Raw genomic sequence first — 27,803 nt, forward strand, 5'->3', positions numbered from 1 at the left:
CAAGCCCCATTTTGGGCTGTCTGCTAGGCAGGGAGCCTACTTCTCCCTCTCCCGCTGCCCCTCCTGCCCCATGCTCTCTGTTTTTCTCAAATAAAAAAATAAAATCTTTAAAAAAAAGAACCTCATTCTGTAACTGTGTCTCAACTGTCGACTTTGACTAATTTAGTAATGTAATAATTCTATCCAGGGCCAGTTTGTCTGTGATGCATTAGCTGGAGAGCATGTCCTTTTTCCAAAGGAAAGTTTACTTGAGAAATCAAATTAGGATCAGAAGGTTGTCTGATGCATATAGTTAAAATGTCAAGCTGTTAAGATAGGTGAAGGGGATTAAGAAGCACAAACTTTCAGTTATAAAATAAAGAAGTCACAGGATTAAAAAAAAGAGAACTGTCAAGCTGTGCAAGGTGCCAAAAATGCCCAGACACCCACAACCCTTCAACCCACAGCTCCCTCTTCCCTAATCTGGCTCAGATTATAAAAATCAAAATATTCAAGTAGCATTCTGCTCTGGAAAATGTAGTGACTTTGAAAAATAATGAGGCAGAATTCTACTTGCTAATTCCCACCCCCTTTTGGTTTGCATAGCTCAGATAACTGCTTATTGCTTTTCTCTCAGTCATTTTGTTTTAGTTCTTGCTTCTTTGTCTAAAGCTGCAATGCAGCCACTAGCCACATGTAGCTACTGAGCACCGGAAATGTGGCTAGTCCAAACTGAGATGTGTTGTAAGTGTAAAATACATACTGGATTTTGAAGACGTACATTAACAAGAATGTAAGATATTTCATTAATATTTTTTTATATTGATTACCTGTTAGAATGATAATATTTGGATTTCTTTTGGGATATGTTTGGGTAAATAAAGCATATCATTAAAATTAATTTTACATGTTTCTTTTTACTTGTTTAGTGTAGTTGCTAGAAACCTTAAAATTACATATGTGATTCACATATTTTTATTGGATAGCATTGATCTAAGGCTCCTGAAGACCTCTCCTGTTACTTTCTTTAGTTGTTCTTTATTGTCTGACTTCTCCTAACCATTCCTTCCCTTTCCATTAACTGCTTAGATTTAGAAGGTAAACTAGAGAGTGAAACTGTGGCCAACCTTTAAGTCAAGAGAATTTTTTTTTTTTAAAGATTTTATTTATTTATTTTGACAGAGAGAGACACAGCGAGAGAGGGAACACAAGCAGGGGGAGTGGGAGAGGGAGAAGCAGGCCTCCCACAGAGCAGGGAGCCCGATGCGGGGCTCGATCCCAGGACCCCGGGATCATGACCTGAGCCGAAGGCAGACGCTCAACAACTGAGCCACCCAGGCGCCCCTAAGTCAAGAGAATTAAGTGCACGGGGAAACAACAAAAGTCTTAATTCAATTCTTCAATGTATTGGTTTAGTGCTGCAGTATTAGAAAAAAGGGGTGGGGGTGGGAGAATAGTCTTCATTAGAGTCTGTAGAGATGGACTATGTGTATATGGAGAATTAAAGAGAGAATACAAAATCATATACACGCAAGGAAGTAGGACCAAAAATTATTTCATACTCAACCCTCCCCATCTCTAGGTTTTTAATCTATTTTCTTTTGGCTATGCTAATTCTTCTGTGTTTTTCTATGCATACTTATTTAGACTGCTCTCTTAGTAGAATGCGGCTATTGAAAAGATGAAGAAAAACTGCCTGGAGATGAGGATGCGGGGTGGTGTTGCAGATCTAAACACCAACAATATAGAAAGATGTTTATCTAAGTTGAAAAAGAACTTAATTACCCTGTTCCATTTTCCACTCAAAACCATAACCCTTAGATATATATAATAAACGCTGCTTTTGTATTGTTAGAACACCAATATTCATCAAACACACTGAATATATACTGATGGGGAAATTCTCTGAAGATGTATTTTTCAACAGGGAAAAAACATGAAGAAAAAACATGATACCATTGTTTGTGAACCTAAAGAACTTCTGAATCCCTCTCCCAAAGTAACAAATTGTTGCAAATCCCCGTGGGTGAAATACAGTTTTCAGAGGGAGTACATGACCCGACTTGTCAGCTCCCAGCCAGTTTCAGCCATGTCAAGGAACCCAGGTAAGATATTATTTGTGTTAAGCTAAGATAAATATTCTACTTAGCATGTATTTTTCTTGGTATTGAGGACATAAAATTGGGCCTTAAATAGATTATTTAAACATTAACTGTAAGAAGATAGTGGTAAATCTATTCATCAATGTTCTGAGGTGGTAAAAATCTAAAACTGGCTTTGCTTCATAAATCTCTTAGTGTCTGTTAGCTCTGAATTGTTGATGTGACAACTCATGAAGATGATCCCAGATTAACTAAAATAGATCAAATTTGTCTTTTAATACAGATTTGTCTTTAACTTGACCTGACAATGTCTACATTGTTAAGTAGAGAAAATGCAGTTTAGGTTCCTCTTTGATTTTGCCAATATGGGAAAGAACATGAAGGAAATACAAACTTGAATTTTTGTTTTGCAAAAATTTGCATGATTCCTAAATGCCCCTGAATGTTGGGAAAAATTTTTTTTAAAGATTTTATTTATTTATTTATTTGAGAGAGAGAATGAGAGAGAGAGAGAGCATGAGAGGGGGGAGGGTCAGGGGGAGAAGCAGCCTCCCTGCTGAGCAGGGAGGCCGATGCGGGACTCCATCCTGGGACTCCAGGATCATGACCTGAGCCGAAGGCAGTCGCTTAACCAACTGAGCCACCCAGGCGCCCCTGAATGTTGGAAAATTAAAGGCTCGTGTTTTGAAGGGCATTAGGGTATTGGAGTTTAAGGAGTTAAATTTATGGGGGTTTAGACTTTTAGATTAAGAATATGCTAGATACCTGAAAGGAATAATTAAAGCTATTCTCAGACTGTTCTCCAGTTTTAAAGGAATACATGCCACTGAGAAAGTGGAAATTTCAGGCATCCTGATAGTCTCTTGCCACATATCAAATAAGATACCTGTTTTCCAGAAATAACTGAATTGACTAAAATACCGAATTTTGATCTGTGCAGGTGTCAACAATGATTTCTCAAAGCCTGAGATTTTTGTCACCTATAAATACCTCCTAGGACATATATTTTGTTTTTTAAATTGAGATGTGATCCGTACACCATAAAGTTCGACCTTTTAAAGGGCAAAATCCAAAGGTTTTTAGCCTATTCATAAAGTCGTGCGATCGTTATCACTATTCTGGAACTTCTGTTTTATTGTAAACTTTTCCAGTTGTTTCCACACTCAGCTATTACCATTTGAGCCTCACAGAGTCCTGCTCAAGCACCTTCTGAGGTGCCCTTTGGGCGGTCGCCACATTTAAACCAAATTACAGTTTCACTTCAAAAGCAGAAGCAGGGTGAAGAATAAAGCTCCTACGTTTGAGTTATAGAGTAACAGCCAACAACCTAATTTACGCTTGTTTTCCCGCCTAGAACTCTCGTTTTACTCTGTATGTAACATCTTATTTGTGACGGGTGTTTCAGTCCGGTGGGCCACCGGCGTGCGTTCAGGCAGCGCCAAACAATTAGAAGCAAGGGATCCGTCAGTGCGAGGTGGTGGCAGCCACCAGCCCCCTACTGCCCTCCCGTTCTTTTCCCGGCGCAGGAGGGAGCGGCGCGTTTCTCCCCTCATATTTTAGGGCATTTAGAGGTGTGCAGACTGAACGCGGCGGTGCGAGAGGGCCCTGGAGGTGTCAGGACGGCGTCAAGAACGCCAAGCCGCAGGGTAACGGGAGGCGCCGAGCGGTGGGCTGGGGCGCCCGGGCTCCCGAGCGGCCTCTCGCTTCAGAGGCTAGGAGCGAGCCCGGCGCGTCACCGCCAGCGCGGGAGACCGCTTCTGGCCGCCGGGAGCGCCGTGTGCGCCCCTCATTGGCCACGGCGGGCCCACGTGACCCCTGCCGCCAAAACCGCGGGGCGGAGCGCGCGCCTTCCCGCCGGAGAGCCGGCCGCTGCGGCACGGGGGCTTGCAGGTCCCGCGAAGGTCGCGGGCGGTCGCTCGGAGGACCTGCGGATGCTCTCTGGCTGAGAACCTTCAAGAAAAAAAGGAAGGGGGGGGAAAAAAAAAGGGACGCCTGGGTGGCTCAGTCGGTTAAGCGACTGCCTTCAGCTCAGGTCATGATCCCAGGGTCCTGGGTTCGAGTCCCGCGTCGGGCTCCCTGCTCAGTGTGGAGCCTGCTTCTCCCTCTGCCCCTTCCCCTGCTTGTGTGTGTGTGTGCTCTCTCTCTCTCTCTCTGACAAATAAAATATTTTTAAAAAGAAGTCTTAAGTACTGCTCCACGTAAAACTCCTACTGAGGAAGCTGATTACTGAGAGGTCCCCTTATCCCCTCTTTGGCTTTTGGACACAGATTGAAAATGGAAATCACCAGTCATTATTCAGTGACTCGCTGAAGCCAAAATGTGTCTCGGTTCCTTTGGGGAAAGAGACACGTTTGAACGTATAACTCTTTGGAGAAAGAAAACATAATTTTTGTAAGGGGAACTTGAAGCCGCCTTTTCTTAGAAAAGTTGAGGGTATGCGGAGGATCTTGGGAAGTCCAGAGAAACCATCCTGATAACGTCGTTTAAGGGAAATTAGAAACTCCTGGGAAAACAAAACTTAGAGCAAAAAGAGGGCTTTTCCACTTCTAGAAATGTGATAATTACTGGCAGGAAAGGGCAGAACTATGTGTATGTGTGTGTGTATATGTATGCATGTAGGTGTATAAGTAGTTTAAATGGGGTATATTGATTGTAGAAGTCGGTAGAGAGTCCAGTTATTCAGCCTCTTTCTCCCTTTGAGAGTGCTTGGATGCTCATTTTTGCCTCTCTCTCTTTTCTTCTAAGTCTCATCAACTCTCCCCCTCTTCCTCTAGATGGACATATTTTTTACTCATTCAAAAAACAAAAAAACGAGGGCCTACTAAATTCCAAACACTGTGCAAGGTACTGGGGTGACAGTGGTGAGCAAAAACATTAACAGTCCCTTCCGACCTGAAGCGTACAGTCTGGTAAAGGAGGCAGATAGTAGTCGATTAAACATACTAATGTTAAATATAATGTGATAAGTGCTAAGAAGAGGTCCAGATGCTATAATGGGGCTTTGACCTAGCAGGGAGGTTAGAGAAGGCTTCCCTCAAGATGTAACCCTGGACTGAGACCTGAAGGAGTTAATGACAGTGGGAGTTGCAGGCAGAGGGAGCCCATTGGGCAAGGGAGAGCTGATAGCCTCTCCTCTTCCAGTGACTGCCCATTTCACTCATTTCCACTACACATAAATTAATCTTGCCTCTAATTATCAAAGACACTTCTTTTTTCTTTCAATTGTTAAGTTCTTAGGGAGTAACTCATAACTAATAATTATTGTTATCGACAACGTATGTACAATAGGTAAGTATGCAATACACACATCTAATATACATTATCATCTCTTGTTTTATATAATAAAAGCATGCAAAGATTTTTTTTTTTTTAAGATTCCATTTATTTGAGAGAGAGAAAGCGAGAGATAGAGCACAAGCAGAGGGGGAGGAGCAGAGAGAGAGGAAGAAGCAGACTCCCGGATGAGCAGGGAGCCCGCAATGGGGCTCAATTCCAGGACCCCTGGATCATGACCCGAGCTGAAGGTAGGTGCTCAACTGACTGAGCCACCCAGGCGTCCCAAAACATTCAATGATGATAACAAAATTTAGAGTATGATGTATCTCAATAGAACTAAAAGCACTATAGATATTCACAGTAGTGAGCGATCACATTATTTTGGAAGATTCAAAAAAGCCATATTGAGAAAGTAATTTTTGAGATGTGATTCAAAGGTAAAATTTGGTCAAACAGAGTAAGAAGGATGGACAGAGAAGTCGAGATATATTCTAAGAGCCTTGAAAAGCACTCCAAAGAGTTTATAGAAACTAAATAGAAATGTTTTATTTCACTTTTAAGGACTTTCCTGAGGTGTTTTTTTTCTTTTCTAACGTTTACCTTGGAAAATTTAAAATCTACAAAAAAGTTGCACACATAAGACTATGGTTAGTCGTATACCCTTTGCATGAATTTACCATTTTTTGGTGGAGGGGGCACATTTGCTTTATCTTTTTATCTCTCTCTGTCTCTACATTCATATACACACATACTCACGAATGCAAGTACAGATGTTTTTCTTTGCTACAAAGGAAGTTATAAGATAAAGCTGTGGATCTACTAACTTCATCTCTAAATAATTCCATCTCTAAATAATTTGTCTCCTAAGAACAAAGATTTTTCTGTATAACCACAATACAATATGAGACTCATGAGATACATTTTTTATTTTTATTTTTTAAAGATTTTATTTATTTATTTGACAGAGAGACTCAGCGAGAGAGGGAACACAAGCAGTGGGAGTGGGAGAGAGAGAAGCAGGCTTCCCGCTGAGCAGGGAGCCCGATGTGGGGCTCGATCCCAGGACCCTGGGATCATGACCTGAGCTGAAGGCAGACGCTTAACGACTGACCACCCAGGCACCCCTCAAAATTTAATTTAAAAAGTATCTCATGAGTGGGGCGCCTGGGTGGCTCAGTCGTTCGTTAAGGGGGTGCCCTTATGCAACTGCATCTTTATAATCATAATAATATCTGTTGGGGACCTTCTATGTGCAGGGCACTGAGCTAGGTCTCAGAGTTATGAAATAGATACAGTCCTCAAGGAATTCACCACTTAGTCAGACATGCACAAAATATAAATAGTTATTATGTTGAGTTCCAGAATGCAAAACACATCTCTCTCTTTGGCACACTTAATCCTTTGTTGCATCCTTTCTCCATGTCCTTCCTTTTCTGCCCCTTTGCCTACCCAATTGAGCTACCCAAGTCTTGTTGGCTTCTACATAGCTCCTCATTTCTCCCACTGTGCATTACTAAAATGTATCCAACGTGTATTCCATCTTCCTGATGCAGATACTGGATTTTGTATTTCCCAGCTGACAGTTAATTGATCAGTTAAACTAATAGATGCAAATCCTTATGCTTTTGATCGGCACAGGCAGGGTTGGCCCTAAAGCCATTATGAAGTATGTGACCTCCATTTGGAGAGTCTCCCTACTTGGTTGCCCTTTCTTCTCTCTGGGCACCTTGTCTCCTGGGTGAACTCTCAGACCTCACTGGTACCCTCAAATAATCCTTGGTTGAGTGTCAACTAATCATTAGGGTGTTATGCCAGAATGGCCTGAGACGAGAATGTCATTAATGTGTATAGGTTTCATGATACTCTTGAAAACAACAATAGAAACTGAAATGACAGGCAGAATGGTTGCAATTTTTATCAAAGGGCCATATATTTCACCTACTACATAAGCCACCTTCTTAGGGGCTTACTCTTGGCTGAGGGGAGTTAATGCACCGAGACCCTGGCCCTCCCTGCCTATCTTCTCCCTCCCCCTCTCTACCCTGTTGTAGGGTTTGGGAACTCTGGGGCCCGTTGCCCTCAGAGCAGTTTTTTTTTTTTTTTAAGATTTTATTTTATTATAGAGAAAGAGAGATAGCATGAGTAGAGAGAGGGGAAGAGGGAGAAGGAGAAGGAGAGGGAGAGAATCAGACTCCTCGCTGAGCACGGAGCCCACCATGGGGCTCCATCCCAGGACCCTGAGATCATGACCTGAGCTGAAATCGAGAGTTGGAGGCTCAACCGACTGAGCCACCCGGGCACCCTCAGAGCTCTTTACTTTTGAACCCAGCCAGGCAGCCATGGCTCAGTGGCATCTGGCAGTAGGAAAGGGGGCCTGTGGAGTAGGGTGGGTACTCTCCAGTGCCCTTAGACACTCTTCCCTTTGTCTTTTCCCAGTCAGCTCACAGCCTGGCTGTCCCCTTGTGAAAGATTTTTTTTCTAACTGTATCACCCTGCATAGGTGATGCACTTTGTACTCAAGCAGAAGTGGTTCTCACTGGCTGCCCAAAGTATTTAAATGTGTGGATTCAGGTAATGATGCTGTGTTTTCATTGCATTAAAATTTTTTGTCCAAGCACTCATGTCCATGAGAAAAAATCAACTAGTACTAGAGATGTTGTGGTCAAAAGGGCCTATGCCTGGCACATAGAAGGCCTTCTACATTATTTGTTGAATGAATGAATGAATAAACGAAGGCTAAATTAGTATCCAGCCTCTCCTTCCACCTCCATCCCCATCCCACTGTCCCATTTCCAGAAGGGAAACTCTTTAACTGGCTATGGTTTCCAGTTGTGCCGTTTAGTGAGTCTCAGTGCTGTATGCTAGGATCACCTGGGGAGTTTTAAAAAAACACCAATGTGTAGTTTTATTCCCAGACCAACAAAATTGTTTGTTTTGTTTTGTTTTGTTTTAAGTCTCTAAGTTGATCGTCATGTGCAGCCACAGTTGAGAACCACTGTTCTAAATAATGTGTGTTTATTCTTCTATCTCTTGGTTTATCAAATTGGTGCCATCCATTGATTCTTTTTTTCCCCCATTGATTCTTTAACATGACAAATGAGGTTTAGCTCATTACTATACCCTCTCTTCTCATGGTTGATAGTTAAATTATTATTGTAAAACTTCTATTTGTTGTCTTTGGAAACTTCAGTAATTTAAACTCCTCTTTCTCATTTCATATATTTTCAGCACTATCACATGACTCCCCATTTTATAAGACGCAGATACTAATTTCCCTATCCTCTTGCTCACTCGGCCTTCCACACCCTGCTATTTGTCCCTTACACTTTTTTTTTAAGTTTTTATATAGCCGGAGTTGTTAGCATTTACATTCTGGCCACCAGCCACAAGCAACTCTTCCATGCTTTGTCTATCAGCTGAGTCTAAAAGTTAGAAACCAGTAAACTCGTTTTATATTTTTATACCTATGTAAATATTGCCTAATACCAAGTTCAGTGGTAATAGCTAAGATATTTAATATAAGGCTTATTATATACCTGGCACTTTATGAACATCAGTTTTTAATATTCATAATAATCGTAGAGTCTTTTTTAACAAATGGGGAAACTGAGGCCCAGAGAAGGTAAGTATCTTGCCTAAGAACAGGACATTAGAAAATAACTGGGCCAAGCCTTGAAGCTTCCCCTATGGGAGGATAGGATAAAAATTTCTTTTCTTTAGGTTCAAGGTTAGGACACCTACCAGCTGGAAAGAGAATGCCCATCAAGTATATATACACATGTTTTCTTTCTCTTTTTTGGGGAGGGAGGAGTGATGGTTGTCTTTAGCTCCTATTATTATACAACTCTGGTCAGCTTTCTTTTTTCCATTTCTGTTAGTGACTAATTTCAGCCACTTCAGGATCCCCCTCTTTCTCAGCAGATGGTGTAGTTTCCTGCTTCATGTACAAAATTGATGTCGTTGGGGTAAACACCTGAATCTCCTTCTCCCTTGCCCCAGACTTCTTTATCTGAACGTCACATCTTACCTCCTATTCTACCTCAAAGGAAGGGCGCACCCGCACCCCTCACCTTTGATTCAAAGTTAATCTTTCCATGTGCTTTCATCCTCATTGCTCCTAAACCTCTGGAACTTTGCCTCAACAATTTGCTCTTCTCTATCTTCTGTTTCCATTATTCCTGCTCTAATTCCTCTCCTCAACCTACAAAACCCGCTCAAGACTCTCAACCTAGAAAATTCCTTCGACAAACCTCTTCCTCTTGCTACTGTCTGTTCTCTCTCCTTCCTTCATCAGGGCACCCCTTGGAAGGGTAGTCTCTACTTCTTGATGCTTCATCTAGTCTGGTGGCTCAAATTCACACTTCACTGTCGTGCAAACTTCCTTTTAGCCTTCTTGCATGACCAATTCTCTTTTGCTATACTTCAATCCTGGGTGACACCAGCAGTCCTTTTTAAAAAGGGCAGTTTGTCCTTCGTGAGAGACTTTGAGCCTTCCTGAGATTGATCAGTAGTCCCACTAAATTGAGGCAAACTGTTTTGAAATTATTACTCAGCTCAGGTATTGTTAGCCATTGAACATTCAACTGTAATACGTTTACTTGATGAAGAAAAGATATGTCCTGTGAAATGAGACAATGACTGTTGATTTTGCACGTGACAGATTTCAATGTTCAAAGTGGTTGAACTTAAAGCACTAGCTAATGGCTTCAAGCTCTCCTAAAAGAAGCTCCTTTCCTCAGCTAAAAGAAAAGGTCCCACTGAGTTTGAGGTGAGGCCTTGCATTCTGATAAAGGTGGTTTGTCTCTGCAGAGGGGAGGTATGTGTTTTCCAATCTGGAAGCAGATGTGTCGGCATGTCTTCATATTCATTTCTGTCCACCCATTGTGTCAGCATCCAAAGGTAAAAGGTTGTGCAAGACTCTGGGGTTTAGGGGTGGTGGCTGCCAGCAATAAAATCCATATGTACTGGAATGATTTTTTTCCTCAAAGTAATCACCCATGAAACAAGGGACGAAAGCTGCAATTGCTTAAAATTTTGCCCAGTCATATAGGTAGAGTGCCATGAAGGTGAACACAGAGAAATACCCTGTTGAAAGGAACTAAAAAACAATTCCTTCATTTTCAACTTAAGCCACATTAAAATTTGCTGCACATTCAGACCATAAACTTCCTGTATGACCTTTTATTGTTTTCTGGACTTTCTCACTGCCTTTCCTTCTCTTCTGCCACATGATTTATAGTTTCCATTTCTTTGAGTTTCCCCCAATTTTCAGCCATACCAGCTCTTCTACTAAATCTCCCTTGCTCAGGGGCCTGCCCTTCTAGAGCTGTTCTCTGGCTCCATCTAGTCTCTCTCTGGGCCTCTTGCCCCACTGTCATCCTGGGACTTTCCTTCACCTGGGTTGGATTCACCTTCTGCTAAATCTTCTGTCTTTCTCTTTCTTGGTTTAGTCATACTCGCTCGGTGTTACTGGGATACTCCCTCAGGAGACCTCCTAAGGAATTCTGCATGGGAGAAAACTTCCTGAGCCCTTGCAGATCTGCAAATGTCTTCATTTGCCTCTCACATATGATTGAGAGTTCAGCTAGACATAGAATTCTAGGTTGAAAATATCTTTTATAAAATTCTTGAGGGCAAAAATGGTTCCTTTATATTCTAGTATTCATTGTTGTTGGGAAGTCAGTGGCCAAACTAATCTGTGTTTCTCTTTGGAGATTTTTAGCATCTCTTACGCCTAGTGTTTTGAAATTTTAATATGGTCTGGAGGTTAGGTTTTTACTTCCCTATTTGTTGTTCTGAGAACTTGGTGGGGCTTTTGTGTGTGTGTGTGTGTGTGTGTGTGTGTGTGTGTGTGTGTGTGTGTGTTGGCGGGGGGGGGGTACTTTCTAATCTGAAGTTTGGTGTCCTTCAGCTTTGGGAAGCTCTCTTACACTGTTTGCTTTGAAATTTCCCCCTCTTTCTCTTTTTCTGGCACTCCGATAAATCAGATGCCCATCTTTCCATATTCGCCCTCTACATCACGTATCTCTTCTCTCATATATTTTTCACTTTCTGATTTTTTTCCCCCGAGTGATTTCCTTTGACTTTATTTTTTCAGAACATGCATTGTATTTTGAATTTTGGCAATCATATTTTTACAGTTGGAAAGATTTTGTTCTAAGATTGTTCTTTCTTCATAGCATTCTCTTCTGTTTCTTGAATGTGATATTTTCTTAAATCTCTCAAAATATATGCATTAGAATTGGCAAATATTCTCTTCCATTCCCTAAATTACATGTATTCTTCAGGATTAGTTTTTTTTTTGTTTTTCTGGTATTTCTCTTGCATTCTGTGGTCCTTTTCAATTGCCTAGTGATCCTTTATTTTAAAGAAATATGGACTGGGTAGCTGGTATGGGTTTTTTCTGCTGTTGTGTCAGTAGGACTGTTTTCTTAGGTGGTAACAGTAACTAACACTTATGTAGTGTCTATCCATGTTTGGGGCACTTGTGCAGGGTAAATATATGAACTCATTCAGTCATCTCAACAACCTCTCTATGAGGTAGTTACTATGATATTTCATTAGGCTTAATAATTACATCAATTGTAAAATATAACATAATTTTCTTACACTAAGAAGGTAAATGTTGTTTAAATATGACATGCCATAGGTTATAAAATACATTCTGATTTTGGAGGCATTAAAAAATCTTAGGGTTGATGAAATAGTACATTACTATTCTCATCTTACAGTTGGAGAAACTGAGGCACAGAGAGATTAAATAACTTGTCCCAGGTTACAGTGTTATCTGTAGTGGATTTTACATTTGAACCCAAGTGATCTGGCTTCAGAATTTTACCACTCTGCCTAACTGACTCCCCACTGAGTGGGGACTCAAATGGGGGCATAGGAGGGCTCTGAGTTGGGGGGACTTTAGGGAGATGAGTTAGGGAGCTCACTTTCTAGCCCCAGGTCCCCCAAATGCTACAACAAGGAGACCTTTAATTTGAGGCACCAACATTCGTAAGGAAGCTTTAGCATTCTCCACAAGATTTGTTCTCTTCCATTAGAGAAGAGCGCTCTGGGTTTTTTTGCCTGAAGTTTGTGTGAGGTATAGTGGCCTGGGGGTGTCAAGGGGACCATGTGGTACAGCTGATCCCCATCAGACTTCCGGTCAATGTGGGCTCTCCCTCTCCCAGCCCTGGGGTTTTGGTGGAGTAAATGGGCTTCCAAACCTCAGGAGCTCCTGTGGTGAGGTCTCGGTGCTTTCTCTGCCTGGCTCATTTGTCCATATCTTGTCTCATCTGCTTTCTGCCTTCCAGAAACACCTATAGATCTCTCATCTGCTGTTGACCTGGTCTCCCATTCTTTTCACTGTTGTGGTTTTATTCTTTTTTTATACATTCATTTTGGTGGTGTCTTGGGAGGGATTAGGGGCAATGGGAAGCCAATGCTTGTGTCCAGCCTTGAGCCAGAAGTCCCTAAATCTCAATTTTTAGTGAACAAAATCAAGATTATGAAAGCATGATCACCATAGGAGAAATTAAAATATTCACAGCAGAGAAACACTTATAAAATCTTAGAAGCATGTTTGCTGGAAAGTTTTCCTAAACGCAACTGAAGGGACAGGTGGTCAAAGTTTCTTATGTAAGATTCTCAACACACAGCAATATTTTTTTATTTTTATTTTTTTATTTTTTTAAAAGATTTTATTTATTTGAGAGAGAGCGAGCACATGAGAGGGGGAGGGTCAGAGGGAGAAGCAGACTCCCTGCCAAGCAGGGAGCCCGATGCAGGACTCGATCCCGGGACTCCAGGATCATGACCTGAGCCGAAGGCAGTCGCTTAACCAACTGAGCCACTCAGGCGCCCCAACACACAGCAATATTTTTTTAAAGTTCCAATACATTGAGGCTTATTATATGCTTTATGAAGGAATTATTCTTGCAAAAAGAGTAACCACATGATTGTCCCAAATTTCCCAGTAGGCCATTTAGACTATGATTTTATTTTCAGAACTCTGTGTGGATATACACATGTATACAGTCACACAACTTTTCAGCATAGAGCAAGATACTTTTTCCCTCTGGATATTAAAAATTCGATACTTGGAAAATACAGAGTTTTACTTTTATGTTTAATTCATTTTGGTCATCTTGTCACAAGACTTTTTACTTCTCCAATATATGACTGTTTTAGAGCTTTGATTTAATGATTTCTTTCCTGTAACCTTATAATATTTCTTATAATATGGTGGCATAGCTATTTTGCTGTGTAAATGTGTATCGGACAGGGATACCGGTCTCTCTTTAGTCAGCAAATAATGCTGACTAAACAGGTTGGGTACAGCAGAGCCTTGAAGCCATTTTGCATTCAACCTTTTTAAAAAATATTTTATTTATCTATTTGAGAGAGAGAGAGAGTATGCTTAGGAGTGTGTGAGCACAAGAGGGGGGTTGGAGGGGGCGGAGGGGAGGGAGTAGCAGAGGGAGAGGGAGAAGTAGGCTTCCCCCTGAGCAGGGAGCCAGACAAGGGGCTGGATCCCAGGACCCTGGATCATGACCTGAGCCGAAGGCAGATGCTTAACTGACTGAGCCACCCAGATGTCTCTGCATTCAACTTTTAAGAGGAATAGGTAAATGACCAGAACCGAAACAAGAGCCACTAGTACCAGGAACCTAATTTTTATTTTATTTTATCATTTTAAAAATATTTTATTTTTATTTATTTATTTTTTAAAGATTGTATGTTTAAGTAATCTCTATACCCCATATGGGGCTCAAACTCACAACCCCGAGATCAAGAGTCACATGCCCCACCGACTGAACCAGCCAGGTGCCCCAGGAACATAATTTTTTTTTTTTTAAGATTTTATTTATTTGACAGAGAGAGAGACAGCGAGAGAGGGAATACAAGCAGGGAGAGTGGGAGAGAGAGAAGCAGGCTTCCCGCTGAGCAGGGAGCCCGATGCGGGGCTCAATCCCAGGACCCTGGGATCATGACCTGAGCTGAAGGCAGACCCTTAACGACTGAGCCACCCAGGTGCCCCCCACCCCAGAAACCTAATTTTTAAATTTCACTTTCAAAGTCTGTCCTGAAGCCAGTTTATAGCCAACACAATTTCCTAAGCAGTTTTTCCTACATTTGACAGCTCTGGACAATGATAATTGATACGGATATTGATGATTATTCGTTTGGTTGCAGGGAAGAGAAACCTACTCCAGTCACCTCCAAAAACCTGTGGTTGCTGGTGAGGAACTGAACTTGGAGGGGTCAGGTTCTGAGGCAATTCTGGGGCCAGTCTTTTTTTTTTTTCTTTGAGTTTTGCTTTCCTAATAAGTGTTCGCTTAGTTCTCTGTCAACCAGGTTCCTCCATCTCTCCTTTCAATGTTTCCTTCCCCTTCATAATTTTTGCTTGCAAATGGATTTGACTTACCCTAGGCCCATCATAATCCTGTAGCATTCCTGGTCCTGCTGCCGATTTTTCTCTTAGTCTCCTGAACGTTGAACAGAGAGGAAGGGACCCTGTTCTTTTTCAGGGCGAGGTTCTGACTACCTGGCCAGCCAGTGGATTATATGTTCTTGGGTCAGTTATCCATCTCTGATCCAAACAGCTGTGGCCTGGGGTTGGGGTGGGGACATGGAAGGAGCTTGATTGCTTAGGCAACATGGCAGATTCTTTTGGAAGGAGGTGTGGGCAAGTCAGACAACGATCGGCATCTTTAATGAAAGGACTCTAAGGTGTGTTTCAGGATTCAGAATCATGGTCATCAACACACACATACACACACACACAGTCACATTGTGTATACCATCGTTAACCAAGTAACATTGCCCATCAGTACATTTTAGAAGGAAATTTCCTTTTCTTTCAAAAAGATTTTATTTATTTATTTGAGAGAGAGGAGAGAGAGTCTGAGTGAGCGAACATGAGCGGGGGGAGGGATAGAGAGAGAGGGAGAAGGAGAAGCAGACTCCCCACTGAGTGTAGAGCCTGATGCGGGGCCCAATCCCAGGACTCCCAGATCAGGACCTGAACCGAAGTCAGACGCTTAACCAATTGAGCCACCCAGGTGCCCCGAGAAAGAAATTTTCAACAAGCATTGAAAAATGGTTAGGAAACACTGTTTCTCCTGATTCCCCCTTTACCACTCTGACTATTCCTTCTCAGTCATTTTTGTGGGCTTTTGCTCCTTTGCTTACCTTGTTAACCATTAATCTTATCCATTAGCTATATAAACTCTGAAAGATCTCATCCACTCCTGCATTTTTACTGAATAAAGAAATTAAACTCTTAAATCTTTAAGTTCTGACATCCCTTGAGCTTCAGATATATACTTTTTTTTTTTTTTTTTTGCTTCAGATATATCCCAGATGCCCGCTAAGATGTCCTACAGGTATCTCAAATTTATAAATGAATTTAAATTACCATCTTCCTCTTTCAACCTGCCTCCTCTGCCTTCTATACCTGTCCTCCCTTGACTCTCATTCTCTGTGCAGGGTGATGGTGCCATCACGTTTCCAGTGTCCTGAGCTGGAAAAGTAAGAATCTCCTTTTCCCTCACTTTTCTCAGCTAATCTATTGCCAAATTCCAGCCTATTCTGCTTCCTAAATATTTATAGAATCTGTTCTCATCACGCCACCCCTGTTAGATTACTTCCGGTTAGTACTAGTTCAGGCTCTGTATGCTGAGGTTTAAGAGCATGGGCTCTGCAACCAGGCAGACCTGGGTTTAAATCCTGCCTCTCACACTTAAGAGCTTTCAAACCCTGGGGAAATTACGCAACCCCTCTAAACCACCAGTCCACAAAGCTGGCTGCCCATGGGAACCACCTGAGGAGCTTTAAATAAAATACTGATGCTTGGCTCAACTGATTTCACTGGAATGGAGTGAGGCCTGAACAGTGCAAATTTTAAAAGCCTCCCCAAGGGATTCCAAGGCGGAGCCAACTTTGAAAGGTGCTGCCCTAACCCGCAGCTCTCTCTCATTTGTAGCGTGGGGTAATGACTGCATGGGGGTCATTGCGAGGGAGTAGTCAGTAAGACAATGCCCGTATGGTCTGGTGTGTGGTAAGCATGCTAGTTATTGTAAGGCAACTCCTATCATCTCTCTGCAGCACTTTGCAGTAGCCTCTTAATGCATTCCCTGCCTTAAGTCTTACCCATCTCCACTCCGATTCTGGAGGGAAAGAGCTAGAAGCAAATCTGATCCTGTCATTTCCTGCTGAAAACCCCCCAGTGGGTCCCCTGCTCTATTGAATAGAGTGGAAGGTCTTGTTTGCCACTCCTCCCCAGCTCGCCCCACCCCCATCTCTCCCTTCTTCTGGCTAATTCTTCATCCTTCATTCTCCACGACTGAACTCAGTTCTATCATTTTCTTTGGGACCTCTGCCCTGACTCCTCTGTGTAGACCTTGCTCTTACTACATATAACATGTTGAATTGTAGTTTGTGTCTCTCTCCTGCTAGACTTCGTGAGGAGAGGGCTTAGTCTCTCAGTACAAAGCCTGAAAAATCAAAGTCCTCAAATTGTATTGAAACAAAATAGGTTCAATGCAAAATTTGGCGGATCTATGAAGCCATACTTATATCTACTTTAGCCCAAATTTATTTCCTCCTCCTCTGTATTCCTGAAGCACTTGGTAATTGTTTCATCCCTAATCAGTGGGTTGTAAGCAACTTAAGGACAGAAACCATGTCTTTATTCTTTGTAAACTCCCCAAAGCAGCCAGCACAGCAGTTTACTCATAGTGTTGCTTAAAAACACTCACCGGTTGGGACGCCTGGGTGGCTCAGTCGGTTAAGCGTCTGCCTTCGGCTCAGGTCATGATCCCAGTGCCCTGGGATCGAGTTCCGCATCAGGCTCCCTGCTCAGCAGGGAGCCTGCTTCTCCTTCTCCCTCTGCTGCTCCCCCTGCTTATACCCTTGCTCACGCTCTCTCGCCCACTCTCTCTCTCTCTCTCTAACAAACAAATAAATAAAATCTTTAAAAAAAAACCAACAAAACACTCATTGGTTGTTGGAAGCAAATAAGGTTTAGAGAAACTCATTCAAGGATCATGGATATAAGCATGAAGTAGAAAACTCTATTTTACAAAACTATAAAGATATAGACCTGCCCTGTCCAGTACAATCACTATTAACCATGTTTGCTTCCTGAGCGCATGAAATGTGGCCCGTTGAGGAACTAAAATTTAAGTTTTATTTATTTACAATTTATTTAAGTTTAAAAACTCACGCTTGATTTCATTGTTGGAAAACTTTTAAGTATGTTTGGAACAACTCGGCTGTATGAATCTACCTTTTAAACTGTAAAATGCGGTCACCTGGGTGGCTCAGTTGGTTAAGCGACTGCCTTCGGCTCAGGTCATGATCCTGGAGTCCCAGGATTGAGTCCCGCATCGGGCCCCCTGCTCGGCAGGGAGTCTGCTTCTCCCTCTGACCCTCCCCCCTCTCATGCTCTCTCTCTCTCTCTCTCTCATTCTCATTCTCTCTCTCAAATAAATAAATAAAATCTTTAAAAAAAAATAAACTGTAAATTGCATGAAATCCAAATACAGATCAAGATTTTCCACTTGGAAAGCAGGATAGCACCTGGATTGAGATGTGCTGTAGGTATTTGTGCTGGATTTGAAAGACTTAAGTATAATAAAAAGAACGTAAAACATATTGGTAATAATCTTATATTGATTACATGTTTAATGGTAATACTTTGGATATACCATCTTAAGTGAAATATATTACTGATGTTACTACTAGATGTTACTACTAGAAAGTTTGAAATTAATATGTAGTTTGAATTACATTTTTATTGAACAGAGCTAATCTATTCCAATATAAGACTTTGCTTTTCTATAATCATTGATGATGAGATTTCATCCTTCTCCATTGTCTAAGACAGTTTTTAGTGACTAATGGTGAGTGATTTATAGATAGTTAATAATCTCTTTTGAACTCTTTTCTGTCCGTGTAGATCACGATCTGCCTTCTCAGCCCAAGGAGAGTAGCACTGGCCAGAACCATCACCAGGAGGAAATAATCCACAAGTTGGCCATGCAGTTGAGAAACATCGGGGACAGCATCGATTGTAGGATGGTTCAAGAGGTGAGTCTTCGGTTTCCCCAGCAACGGCCAGTCAGGTAGTGAGGAAGAGCAAACAGAACAATGGCTGTCAAGTGGCTGGGACGCCCAGGAATTAGCAGAACACATGGATTAATAACGTCCAGATCATGAAACATTAGATCTGAAAATTGTGAACCTGAGTCAAAGCCAGTATTTGATCTCACACTTGCTACTCAAACTGTGGTCCATGGACAGCTAGACAGCAGCATCATTTGGCAGCTGGTCAAATGTGCAAAATCTCAGACCCCAGCCTCAGGGCTGGAATCAGAATCTATTTTTTTACATACACCCCAGGAGATCTACGTGCACATTAAAGTGTGAGAAACGTTGCTCCACACCCTCAAACTGGGGTGCATATTAGATTCAGCTGTGCGGTTTTAAGAACCACAGCTGCTTGGGCGCCAACTTGAGAGATTCTGATTAATTGGCATGAGGTGTGGCCTGGGCATCAGGCACTTTAAAAGCTTCCCAGCTGAATCTAATGCTCAATCAGGGAGGAAAAACCTCTGCCTTAGTGGTGGTTTTCCTCCTTGAACCGTCCAGAGGTGATGATCTAAGCCCTACTCCTGCTGATTTCTTTGTTTCTCCTGATTAGGAGAGAAGGCAGTGGAGAGAGAATGATATGTGGGCTCCCTGGTGGGGGGTGGGGGACTGCCCTCAGAGCCCAACTTCTTCTTCTTCTTCTTTTTTTAAAAGAATTTATTTATTTATTTATTGAGAGAGAGAGAGATCAATCAGGAGCAGGGCAGAGGGAGAAGCAGGCTTCCCGCTGAGCAGGGAGCCCGATGCGGGGCTCGATCCCAGAACCCCAGGATCATGACCTGAGCCGAAGGCAGACGCTTAACAGACTAAGCCACCCAGGCGTCCCAGAGCCCAACTTCTTTCCCTCAAACGGACCTGTCCTGTGATGAATTCTTGCTCATCACTGCTGCTGCCATCATGCTGGCTTCAGGGGGTGCCATGACCTCTTTTATGGTCTGGTCCGAAGGTGGACAATACTCAGCCTTTCCCTCAGATAAAACATTCCCTGAGACAAAACGTGAATGAAGGGTCAGAGAATAGGCTGCTGTGAAAATCAAATGAGATAATCCGTGTAGATCACTTAGAACAGAGCCTGACCCACGGAAAATGATCACTAAATGTTATCTCAGCCAAAAAATTAATTTGTTTTCTGCCTTTGCCCTTTTCATAGTTGGAGTTGACCACCTCTTTTTTTTTTTTTTTTTTTTATTTATTCATGAGAGTGAGAGAGAGAGAGAGAGAGAGAGGCAGAGGCAGAAGGAGAAGCAGGCTCCCCGCCTAGCAGGGAGCTCGATGTGGGACTCGATCCCAGGACCCTGGGATCATGACCTGAGCCGAAGGCAGACGCTTAACCATCTGAGCCACCCAGGCGCCCCAGTTGACCACCTCTTTGCTACGGATCATTTATCACAGCATACTCCCGATAGTCACCATTTTCCTTCTAGGCTACAGTTTCTTCTGTAGGAAAGTTTTCACTGATGACTGTACTTTGTGAATTCTAGGGAGGTCCTTAGCTCAACGTTCCTGCATCTTTATCTCCTAACTCTGAGTGCTCTAATTTTTTTCCCTGAAGAGGAGAGAACAGAGGAGGACAAATCACAACACCTGTTTTCTGTATTTGCCTCAACCCAGTCAAGAGGGCACTGCTCTATGTAACCTCCTATTCCGTTTTTCTCCCTCCCTCCCCGCTCTTTCTTTCTTTCTTTCTTTCTTTCTTTCTTTCTTTCTTTCTTTCCGTTTGAAGTTGTAATTTACTTATGTCTTAAATTTATGTCTACAGCTTAATAAGTTGACACTGAACTCCCCCAGCTTTTTAAAAAAATAAATAACTTTATGGAAGAATAAAATTCACATACTGTACAATTCACCTGTTGAGACTATACAATGAATGGTTTTCAGAATATTCACAGAGCTGTACAACCATCATCAGAATCAACTTTAGAGCATTTTTATCGCCCCAGAAAGACACCCCAGACCCAATAGTTAATAGTCACTTCCGTTTCCTCCCGCTTTTGCTCCCAGCCCCACCCAACTCTTTTCTGTCTCCACGGATTTGCCTATTCTGAATATTTCATGTAAGTGGACTAATACAACATGCCGCCTTCCATGTCTGGCTTCTTTCACTTAGCATGTTTTTTTCAAGGTTCATCCATATTGTAACACCCATCAGTATTCTACTTTTTCTTTCTTTTTTTTTTTTTTAAAGATTTTATTTATTTATTTGAGAGAAAGAGAGAGAGATCAGGAGCAGGGTAGAGGGAGAAGCAGACTCCCCGCTGAGCAGGGAGCCTGATGCGGGGCTCGATCCCAGGACACTGGGATCATGACCTGAGCCGAAGGCAGACGCTCAACCAACTGAGCCACCCAGGTGCCCTATTCTATTTCTTTTTACTGCTGAATATTATTCAGTTGTATATATTATCTATTCATCAGTTGATGGACATTTTGGTTGTTTCAACTTTTTGACTGTTATGAATAGCGATGCCATGAACATTTGTGTAGAAGTTTTTGTGTTGACATATGTTTTCAGTTCTTCACGGAGCATATCCGGGAATGGAATTGCTGAGTCACAGGGCAGCTTTATATTTAACTTTCTGAGGAACTTCCAGACAGTTTTCCACAGTGGCTGCACCATTTTACATTGTGGCCCAGCAGCAGGATGTGAGGTGACAGTTTCTCCACATCCTTGTCAACATTTGTTGTTAACTGTCTTTTTTATTATAGCCAGCCTGGTGGATGTGGAGTCTCATTGTGGTTTTGATCTGCACTTCCCTGATGGTTAGTGTTGTGTATCTCCTTATGTGCTTATTGCTCATTTGTGTATCTTTGCAGAAATGTCTATTCACATCCTTTGCCCATTTTAAAATTTGGTTATTTATCTTTTTATTATCGAGTTGTAGGAATTCTTTATACATTCTAGTTGTAAGTTCCTTATCAGATATCTTATCTGCACATTTTCTCCCATTTTTACTTTTTTGACGGTGTTCTTTGAAGCACAGAAGTGTTTAATTTTGATGAAGTTCAATTTATCTATTTTTTCTTTTGATTCTACTGCTTTTGGGGTCATATCTAAGAAACCATTGCCGAACCCAAAGTCATGAAGATTTACACCCATATGTTCTTCTAAGAGATTTATAGTTTTAGCTCTTAAATTTAGGTCTTTGATCCAGTTGGAGTTAGTTTTTGTATATTGGTATGAGTTAAAATTTCATCTTCATTCTTTTGCGTATGGACAACCCAGTTGTCCCAGCACCATTTGTTGAAAGGACTATTCTTTCCCTATTAAATTGCCTTGGCATCCTGGTCAAAAATCAATTGAGCATAAATGTGAGGGTTTATTTCTGGACTCTCCATTCTGTTCCATTGATCTATGTGTCTATCCTTATGCCTGCCCTAGCTTTCCCTGCAGCATTTTACAAAGCTGGCTTTGCCCTAGACTTTTAAAGATATCTTGCCCTGGACCCCAAAATTGCCTTTTTGAACACCTTTAAATAGAGCACAGTACATTTAAAAAATAATTTTAAAAATTCCTCCAAAGTTTGGCTCTAAAATGTTCAAGGCTTCACTCTGCTGCTTGAAGACTTAAATCAAGCACCTTTAACAGAATTTCAAATCTGGAATGATATATTTCATATATAGTCATCATTTGTTTTCCTTTGTACTCTGTTTAATCAAGTGGTCACATTGATTCTCCAGATGTCTTCCTGTTTTTGGTGTATTTAAAGAAACTTTTATTCTTGCTGTTGGAACTCCCTAGCAAGGAGCTCACTTAGCTATACTTTTGTCTGCTGAATGGATTCTCCTTGAGCTGCCACATAGCTTGATTTCTTGTCCTTTTCACTTAAGCACGTGTTCTTTGTTTTCAAATAGGCCTTGATTCTCAAAATAGCATCTTCTGTTTCGCTATTTAGGGGTTTTGAGGGATTTTGGTTCAAGGACCTGGTATTTTCTTTTTCTTTTTCATCTGTGGCATGTAATTTTCCTAGATATAAAGTATGTTTTGTTTTTATTGTATTTTTTAAAGATTTATTTGGCAGGGGGAGGGGCAGGGAAAGAGGGAGAGAGAATCTCAAGCAGACTCCACCAGTACAGAGCCTAATTTGGGGCCTGATTCTGCAACCCTAAGATCACGACTGAGCTGAAACCAAGAGTTGGATGCTTAACCAACTGTGCCACCCAGGCGCCCCGAAAGTATGTTTTAAAATAGTCTTCCCGTCACTTTTAGGATCTTAAATATGTCTTTGGGATTTTTTTCTCCATAGGACTCTCTCCTTCTGGGTTCTAGAAACTGTGCTCCCCCCAACCCCATCCCTACAGGCCTAGGAGTGGCAACAGCTCAGACATTACCAGCCCAGGGAATTGCACCACCCCGTGTGTCCCCCACCTTTGTAGATAGTCTCTTTATTTAACTCTCCCTGATTTATCCTAATTTGAAGTGTGCCATCTGTTTCCTCTGGGACACTGACTGGTACAATAACGCATATGGAATTTCTTAGTTTGTTAGAAAGAGGGGAGGGAAGCTAACATTTACTAAACAATTTCTTCCAGGTACTCTTTGAAAGACTCTTATGTGTTTCATTCAATTCTCTCAATAATTTTATGGATTAGTGGATTAGTATTTCAGGAGAAGGAGTTGAGGTTCAGAGAGGTTAGGTAACTAAAGGTCACTCAGCAATTAAGTGGCAAAACTGGAATTTACGTATATGTAAGAATGAGCATCAGATGAGCATCAGATGCTCATGAGCATCTGACTTGGTGCTCCATACATTTTCTCATCTACCTTCCTGGAAGGAAGTTCATTCAACTTTCCTAACTGATATCAACTTTAAAGGGAAATAATCCTTTAAAGATTCCCAGTTGCTGACAGGACAAAGCCTAAATTCTTTAGCTTGCTACTATTGGTTTATCACTCATTTATTCATTCATTTATTCAACTAATATTTATTGAGCATCTACTGTGTGTCAGGATCTGTTTAAGTACTGGAGATATGGCAGAGATTAAAAGAGACAAAACTGGGGCACCTGGGTGGCTCAGCGGTTAAGTGGCTGCCTTCGGCTCAGGTCATGATCCCAGGGTGCTGGGATCAAGTCCTGCATCCATTGGGTTCTGTGCTCTGCAGGGAGTCTGCTTCTCCCTCTCCCTCTGCCCCCCTCCTCGTGTGTGTGTGCTCTTTCTCTCAAATAAATAAATAAAATCTTTTAAAAAAATAAATAAAAGAGACAAAACTCCCGATCTCATGGAGTTGATATTCTAAAAGGGAGACAAACTATAAGCAAATAAAGTATATAGTTTATCAGACACTGATAAATATTGTGGAGAAAAATACAGCAAGGAAAGGAGTGAGGCATGTTGGGGGATTTAGAGTTTTAAGTAGAGGAGGGAAGGCCTTGCTGAGAGGGTGACTTTTGAGCAAAACCTTGACAGAGGTATGGGAGGGAGCATGGATATCTGGGGGCGAGCAGTGGGGGCAGGTGGAAAGCAAAGACTCTGAGGCAGAAGCGGATCTGGCATGTTTGAAGAAGAGCAAGGAGGCGGTGAGGCTGAGGCTGAGTAAGGGAAAAAGTAGTAAAAGAAACGGTCAGAGCAGTGGTGGGGGCAGATCAGGCGGGGCCCTGAGGTCCCCAGGAGGCCTGAGGCAGAGCCATTGGAGAGCTCTGAGCAGAGGAGGCACCATTCACAGCCCCCAAGGGGTCTCCCCAAGGAGACTTCAGGAGGAAGGGCAGGGACGGGGAGACCCATTTGTATTGGACCCTCAGCCTTCTCTTCTCTTGATGTTCGCAGATCAACAGTGGTGTTTCCTTACTGCTCCACAGACCTGCTGTGCTCTTTGTCACCTCCAGCTTCACTCATACTCAACCCCCCACACACTCAGCTAAGTCCTATCCTTTCTTCCAACCCCAAAGCAAACGTCTTGCTTCTTTGAAAGGACTAAGGAAGTGCTCTGCAAAGCCAGGGGAAGAGATTATCAGCCCTGAAAAGAAGCCATAATTTGCTGATGGTTAAGATGCTGGGAAAACATCTCCAGAGGAAAACTTCCCAAGGCGTGTGGAGGATGTGGCCATTACAAAACAGACGGAGATACTGTCCTGCTCGTATGACTCATAACTCCAAGGAGTTTGTTTGTGGCATTCATTGAATTAATCTTTCTTCTCTTAAGATTTTATTTATTTGTCAGAGAGAGAGGGAGAGCACAAGCAGGGGAAGCAGCAGGCTGGGGAGAAGCATACTCCCCACTGAGCAGGGAGCCCGATGCGGGGCTCGATCCCAGGACCCTGGGATCATGACCTGACCTGAAGGCAGCCGCTTAACCAACTGAGCCACCCAGGTGTCCCTCACTGAATTAATCTTAATATTGAATTTCTATCTTTGGATTATTCTACTGTTGTTTTTTAAAACCTCTCTCTCTCGCTCTTGTGTTAAACAGGATCTTCAACAGGAAGTCAGGGAGGCAGTGGCTCATTTTGTCTTGCTTTTCTTTGGAGGAGTTCGTGCGTTGCTGCGCTTTCTCTGGAATAACCACTTGATGTAAAAGGAATGCAAATGCCAACTTCTGCTTTCCTCCTGTCCTCCGAGAAACCCTGAATCCTACTGCAACAGATGGAAGAAGACCCTTCTCCGTCTCCCTCTCTTTTTACCCATCAGTGTTAGTTCACGCCTGCTTTGTTGGAGAATGGCAGGCTCACTGGCCGTTTATGCAGAGCGACCAGCTATGAGATGTTTGAGATTGCCTGCTGGAAAGCCCAAGGAGGCCCTGCCACTTAGAAAACACCAGTGCTGTGGATGGTCCCAGTGCTCCTTGTAAGGAAATCTTAAGCATTTTCTTCCATGAGTGAAACTGGACCTAATCCTCAAAGAAATGGGTGCTTTCTCCTGGCCCTTCCTGGGGTACCAGGCCCTCCAGCCAGCTGTTGGCCCCACCCTTGTTGCCTGTGTCCAGATCTGCAGTGCCCTGTTCTTTTACCTCTCTGTCTACCTCACTGTCCCTCTCTTCCCCCTTTTCGAAGTATTACAAGTATTAAGAAAGTTTGTGGTTATAAACTATAAGTTCTATGTATACATTTTGAGTTCTTTGTAGGAAGAGTGTTATTTAAAAATTAATTTTAAAAATGAAATAAATATTGTTATTTTTTGAGCATGAAATACCTGTGCATATTTCTTTTTTTTTAAGATTTTATTTATTTGAGAGGGAGAGCGGGGGTGGGGGGCAGAGGGGGACAAAAGAGGGACAAGCAGACTATTTGCTGAGCCTGGAGTGGACTTAGGGTTCAATCTCATGACCCTGAGATCATGACCTGAGCCAAAATCAAGAGCTGGCTGCCTAACCAGAGGTGCCACCCAGGCGCCCCAATACCTGTGCATGTATCTTTTGTGAAGAAGGGATTCCACTTATTCCTGCTCATATGGGTTCAACATTTTGTAGACTTTGATTATATTATGTAGCATTGCCTTTGTCCTTCCAAAGGGAAATGTCCCCATTTTTTCAGTTTGTCTCACGCAATGCCTATACAGTTCCTTCATTTTTTAGGTTTTGGCTTGCTGGCATGGAAAGGATGCTAAAACATCTTTCTTATTTATTTTGACTCTTTTGATAGGTATTAATCAAAACAATATAAAAAGGTTTCCAATGAAAACTCTTGCTCTTTCTTTTTTTTAAAGATTTTATTTATTTATTTGACAGAGAGAGACAGAGTGAGAGAGCAGGGGGAGGGGAGAGGGAGAAGCAGGCTTCCCGCAGAGCAGGGAGCCCGATGCGGGGCTCGATCCCAGGACACTGGGATCATGACCTGAGCCAAAGGCAGACGCTTAACGACTGAGCCACCCAGGCGCCCCATCTTGCTCTTATTTTCTATCCTGAATCCCAGGTATGTCTAGTAGCTTGTTACATATCCCTTCAGAGCTTCTTTGTACAAATATATATATATTTACACACAAAAGGTAGTATGTAGTACACACTGTTCTGTACCTTGATTTTTTTTGCTTTGCATGGTGATCAGGCAGTATTCTAGTTGTCTTACAAATGTTAACTCATTTATTCCTCATAGCAGCCTTATGAGACAGGTATTATTATTAGCTCTGTTTTACTGTTTTTTTTTTTTTAAGATTTTATTAATTCATTTGACAGAGAGAGAGAGAGCACAAGCAGGGGGAGCGGCAGAGGGAGAGGGAGAAGCAGACTCCCCACTGAGCAGGGAGTCCAACACAGGGCTCCATCCCAGGACCCCGGGATCATGACCTGAGCCAAAGGCAGATGCTTAACCGAGTGAACCACCCAGGCACCGCGCTGTTTTACTGTTAAGGAAACTGGGCAGTTAGTGGAGAGAGGCAGTAGAGAGGCTAGCTAATTTATCTAGGGGCACATAACCAGTAAGTGACATAGCTGGAATTCCAAGCCAGCCGGGCTGTCCTCGGAGTCTAGGTTCTTCTTCTTTTTCTTTTTTTTTTTCTCCTTTTTAAAAAAGATTTATTGGGGTGCCTGGGTGGCTCAGTCGTTAAGCGTCAGCCTTCGGCTCGGGTCATGATCCCAGGGTCCTGGGATCAAGCCCCGCATCAGGCTCCCTGCTCAGTGGGAAGCCTGCTTCTCCCTCTCCCACTCCCCCTGCTTGTGTTCCCTCTCTCACTGTCTCTCTCTGTCAAAAAAAAAAAAAAAAAAAAAAAAAATTAGAGGATTCTGCTCTCATTTGCCAGGATCCACCAGGATTTAAAAAAAAAAAAAAAGAAAAAAAGATTTATTTATTTATTTGAGGGGGAGTGGCGCAGAGGAGAGGGAGAGAGAATCTCAAGCAGGCTCTGCTCTGAGCATGGAGCCCGAAGCGGTGGATCTCATGACCCTGAGATCATGACCTGAGCGGAAATCAAGATTTGAACGCTTAACTGACTGAGCCACCCAGGCGCCCCCAGAGTCCAGGTTCTTAATTGCTATGCTGCACTGCCTCTAGGAGAGCTTGCCATCATCACAGAGAGCTCTGTCAGATTGTGCATGGTGTTCTGTTAAATGGATCTATCATGGTTTATTTCATCAACCCCCTTTTAATGGATGCTGGATTGTTTCTAATCAGTCATCATCATAAGCCATGCTGAAATCAATAACACGTATGTTTTGGATCTGTGCAGGTAGATTTATTGAATATATTTCTGGTAGTGGGATTGCTGGGTGAAGGCTATGTGCATTTGTAACTTTGCCAGATCTCATCATCTTACTGCCTTCCATGCGGCTGCCCAGTGTTCTCTCTGTTCCCCTCAGCCTCTCCAGCAGATTATGTTAGTAAACTTTTGCATTTTTGCCAAAATAACAGGCAAAAAAATGGTATCTCAAAAACTTTTAT

At 42.4% G+C, this 27,803-nt stretch overlaps 1 protein-coding gene across 1 annotated transcript in view; it reads left to right on the plus strand.

Moving 5' to 3' along the window:
• PXT1 (peroxisomal testis enriched protein 1) overlaps positions 1-25,573 on the plus strand; it is a 47,344-nt gene extending 21,771 nt beyond the window's left edge. Inside the window, exons 2-4 of the mRNA XM_036097193.2 lie at positions 1,907-2,084; positions 18,310-18,440; positions 24,905-25,573. Of these exons, the coding sequence (XP_035953086.2) occupies positions 1,916-2,084; positions 18,310-18,440; positions 24,905-25,009 (405 nt within the window). The 5' untranslated portion in view covers positions 1,907-1,915 and the 3' untranslated portion in view covers positions 25,010-25,573. The remainder of the gene's footprint in view (positions 1-1,906; positions 2,085-18,309; positions 18,441-24,904) is intronic.
• The last annotated feature ends 2,230 nt before the right edge of the window (positions 25,574-27,803 follow it).

Source organism: Halichoerus grypus, chromosome 9 (genome assembly GCF_964656455.1).
Source record: "Halichoerus grypus chromosome 9, mHalGry1.hap1.1, whole genome shotgun sequence".
Lineage (NCBI taxonomy): Eukaryota > Metazoa > Chordata > Mammalia > Carnivora > Phocidae > Halichoerus > Halichoerus grypus.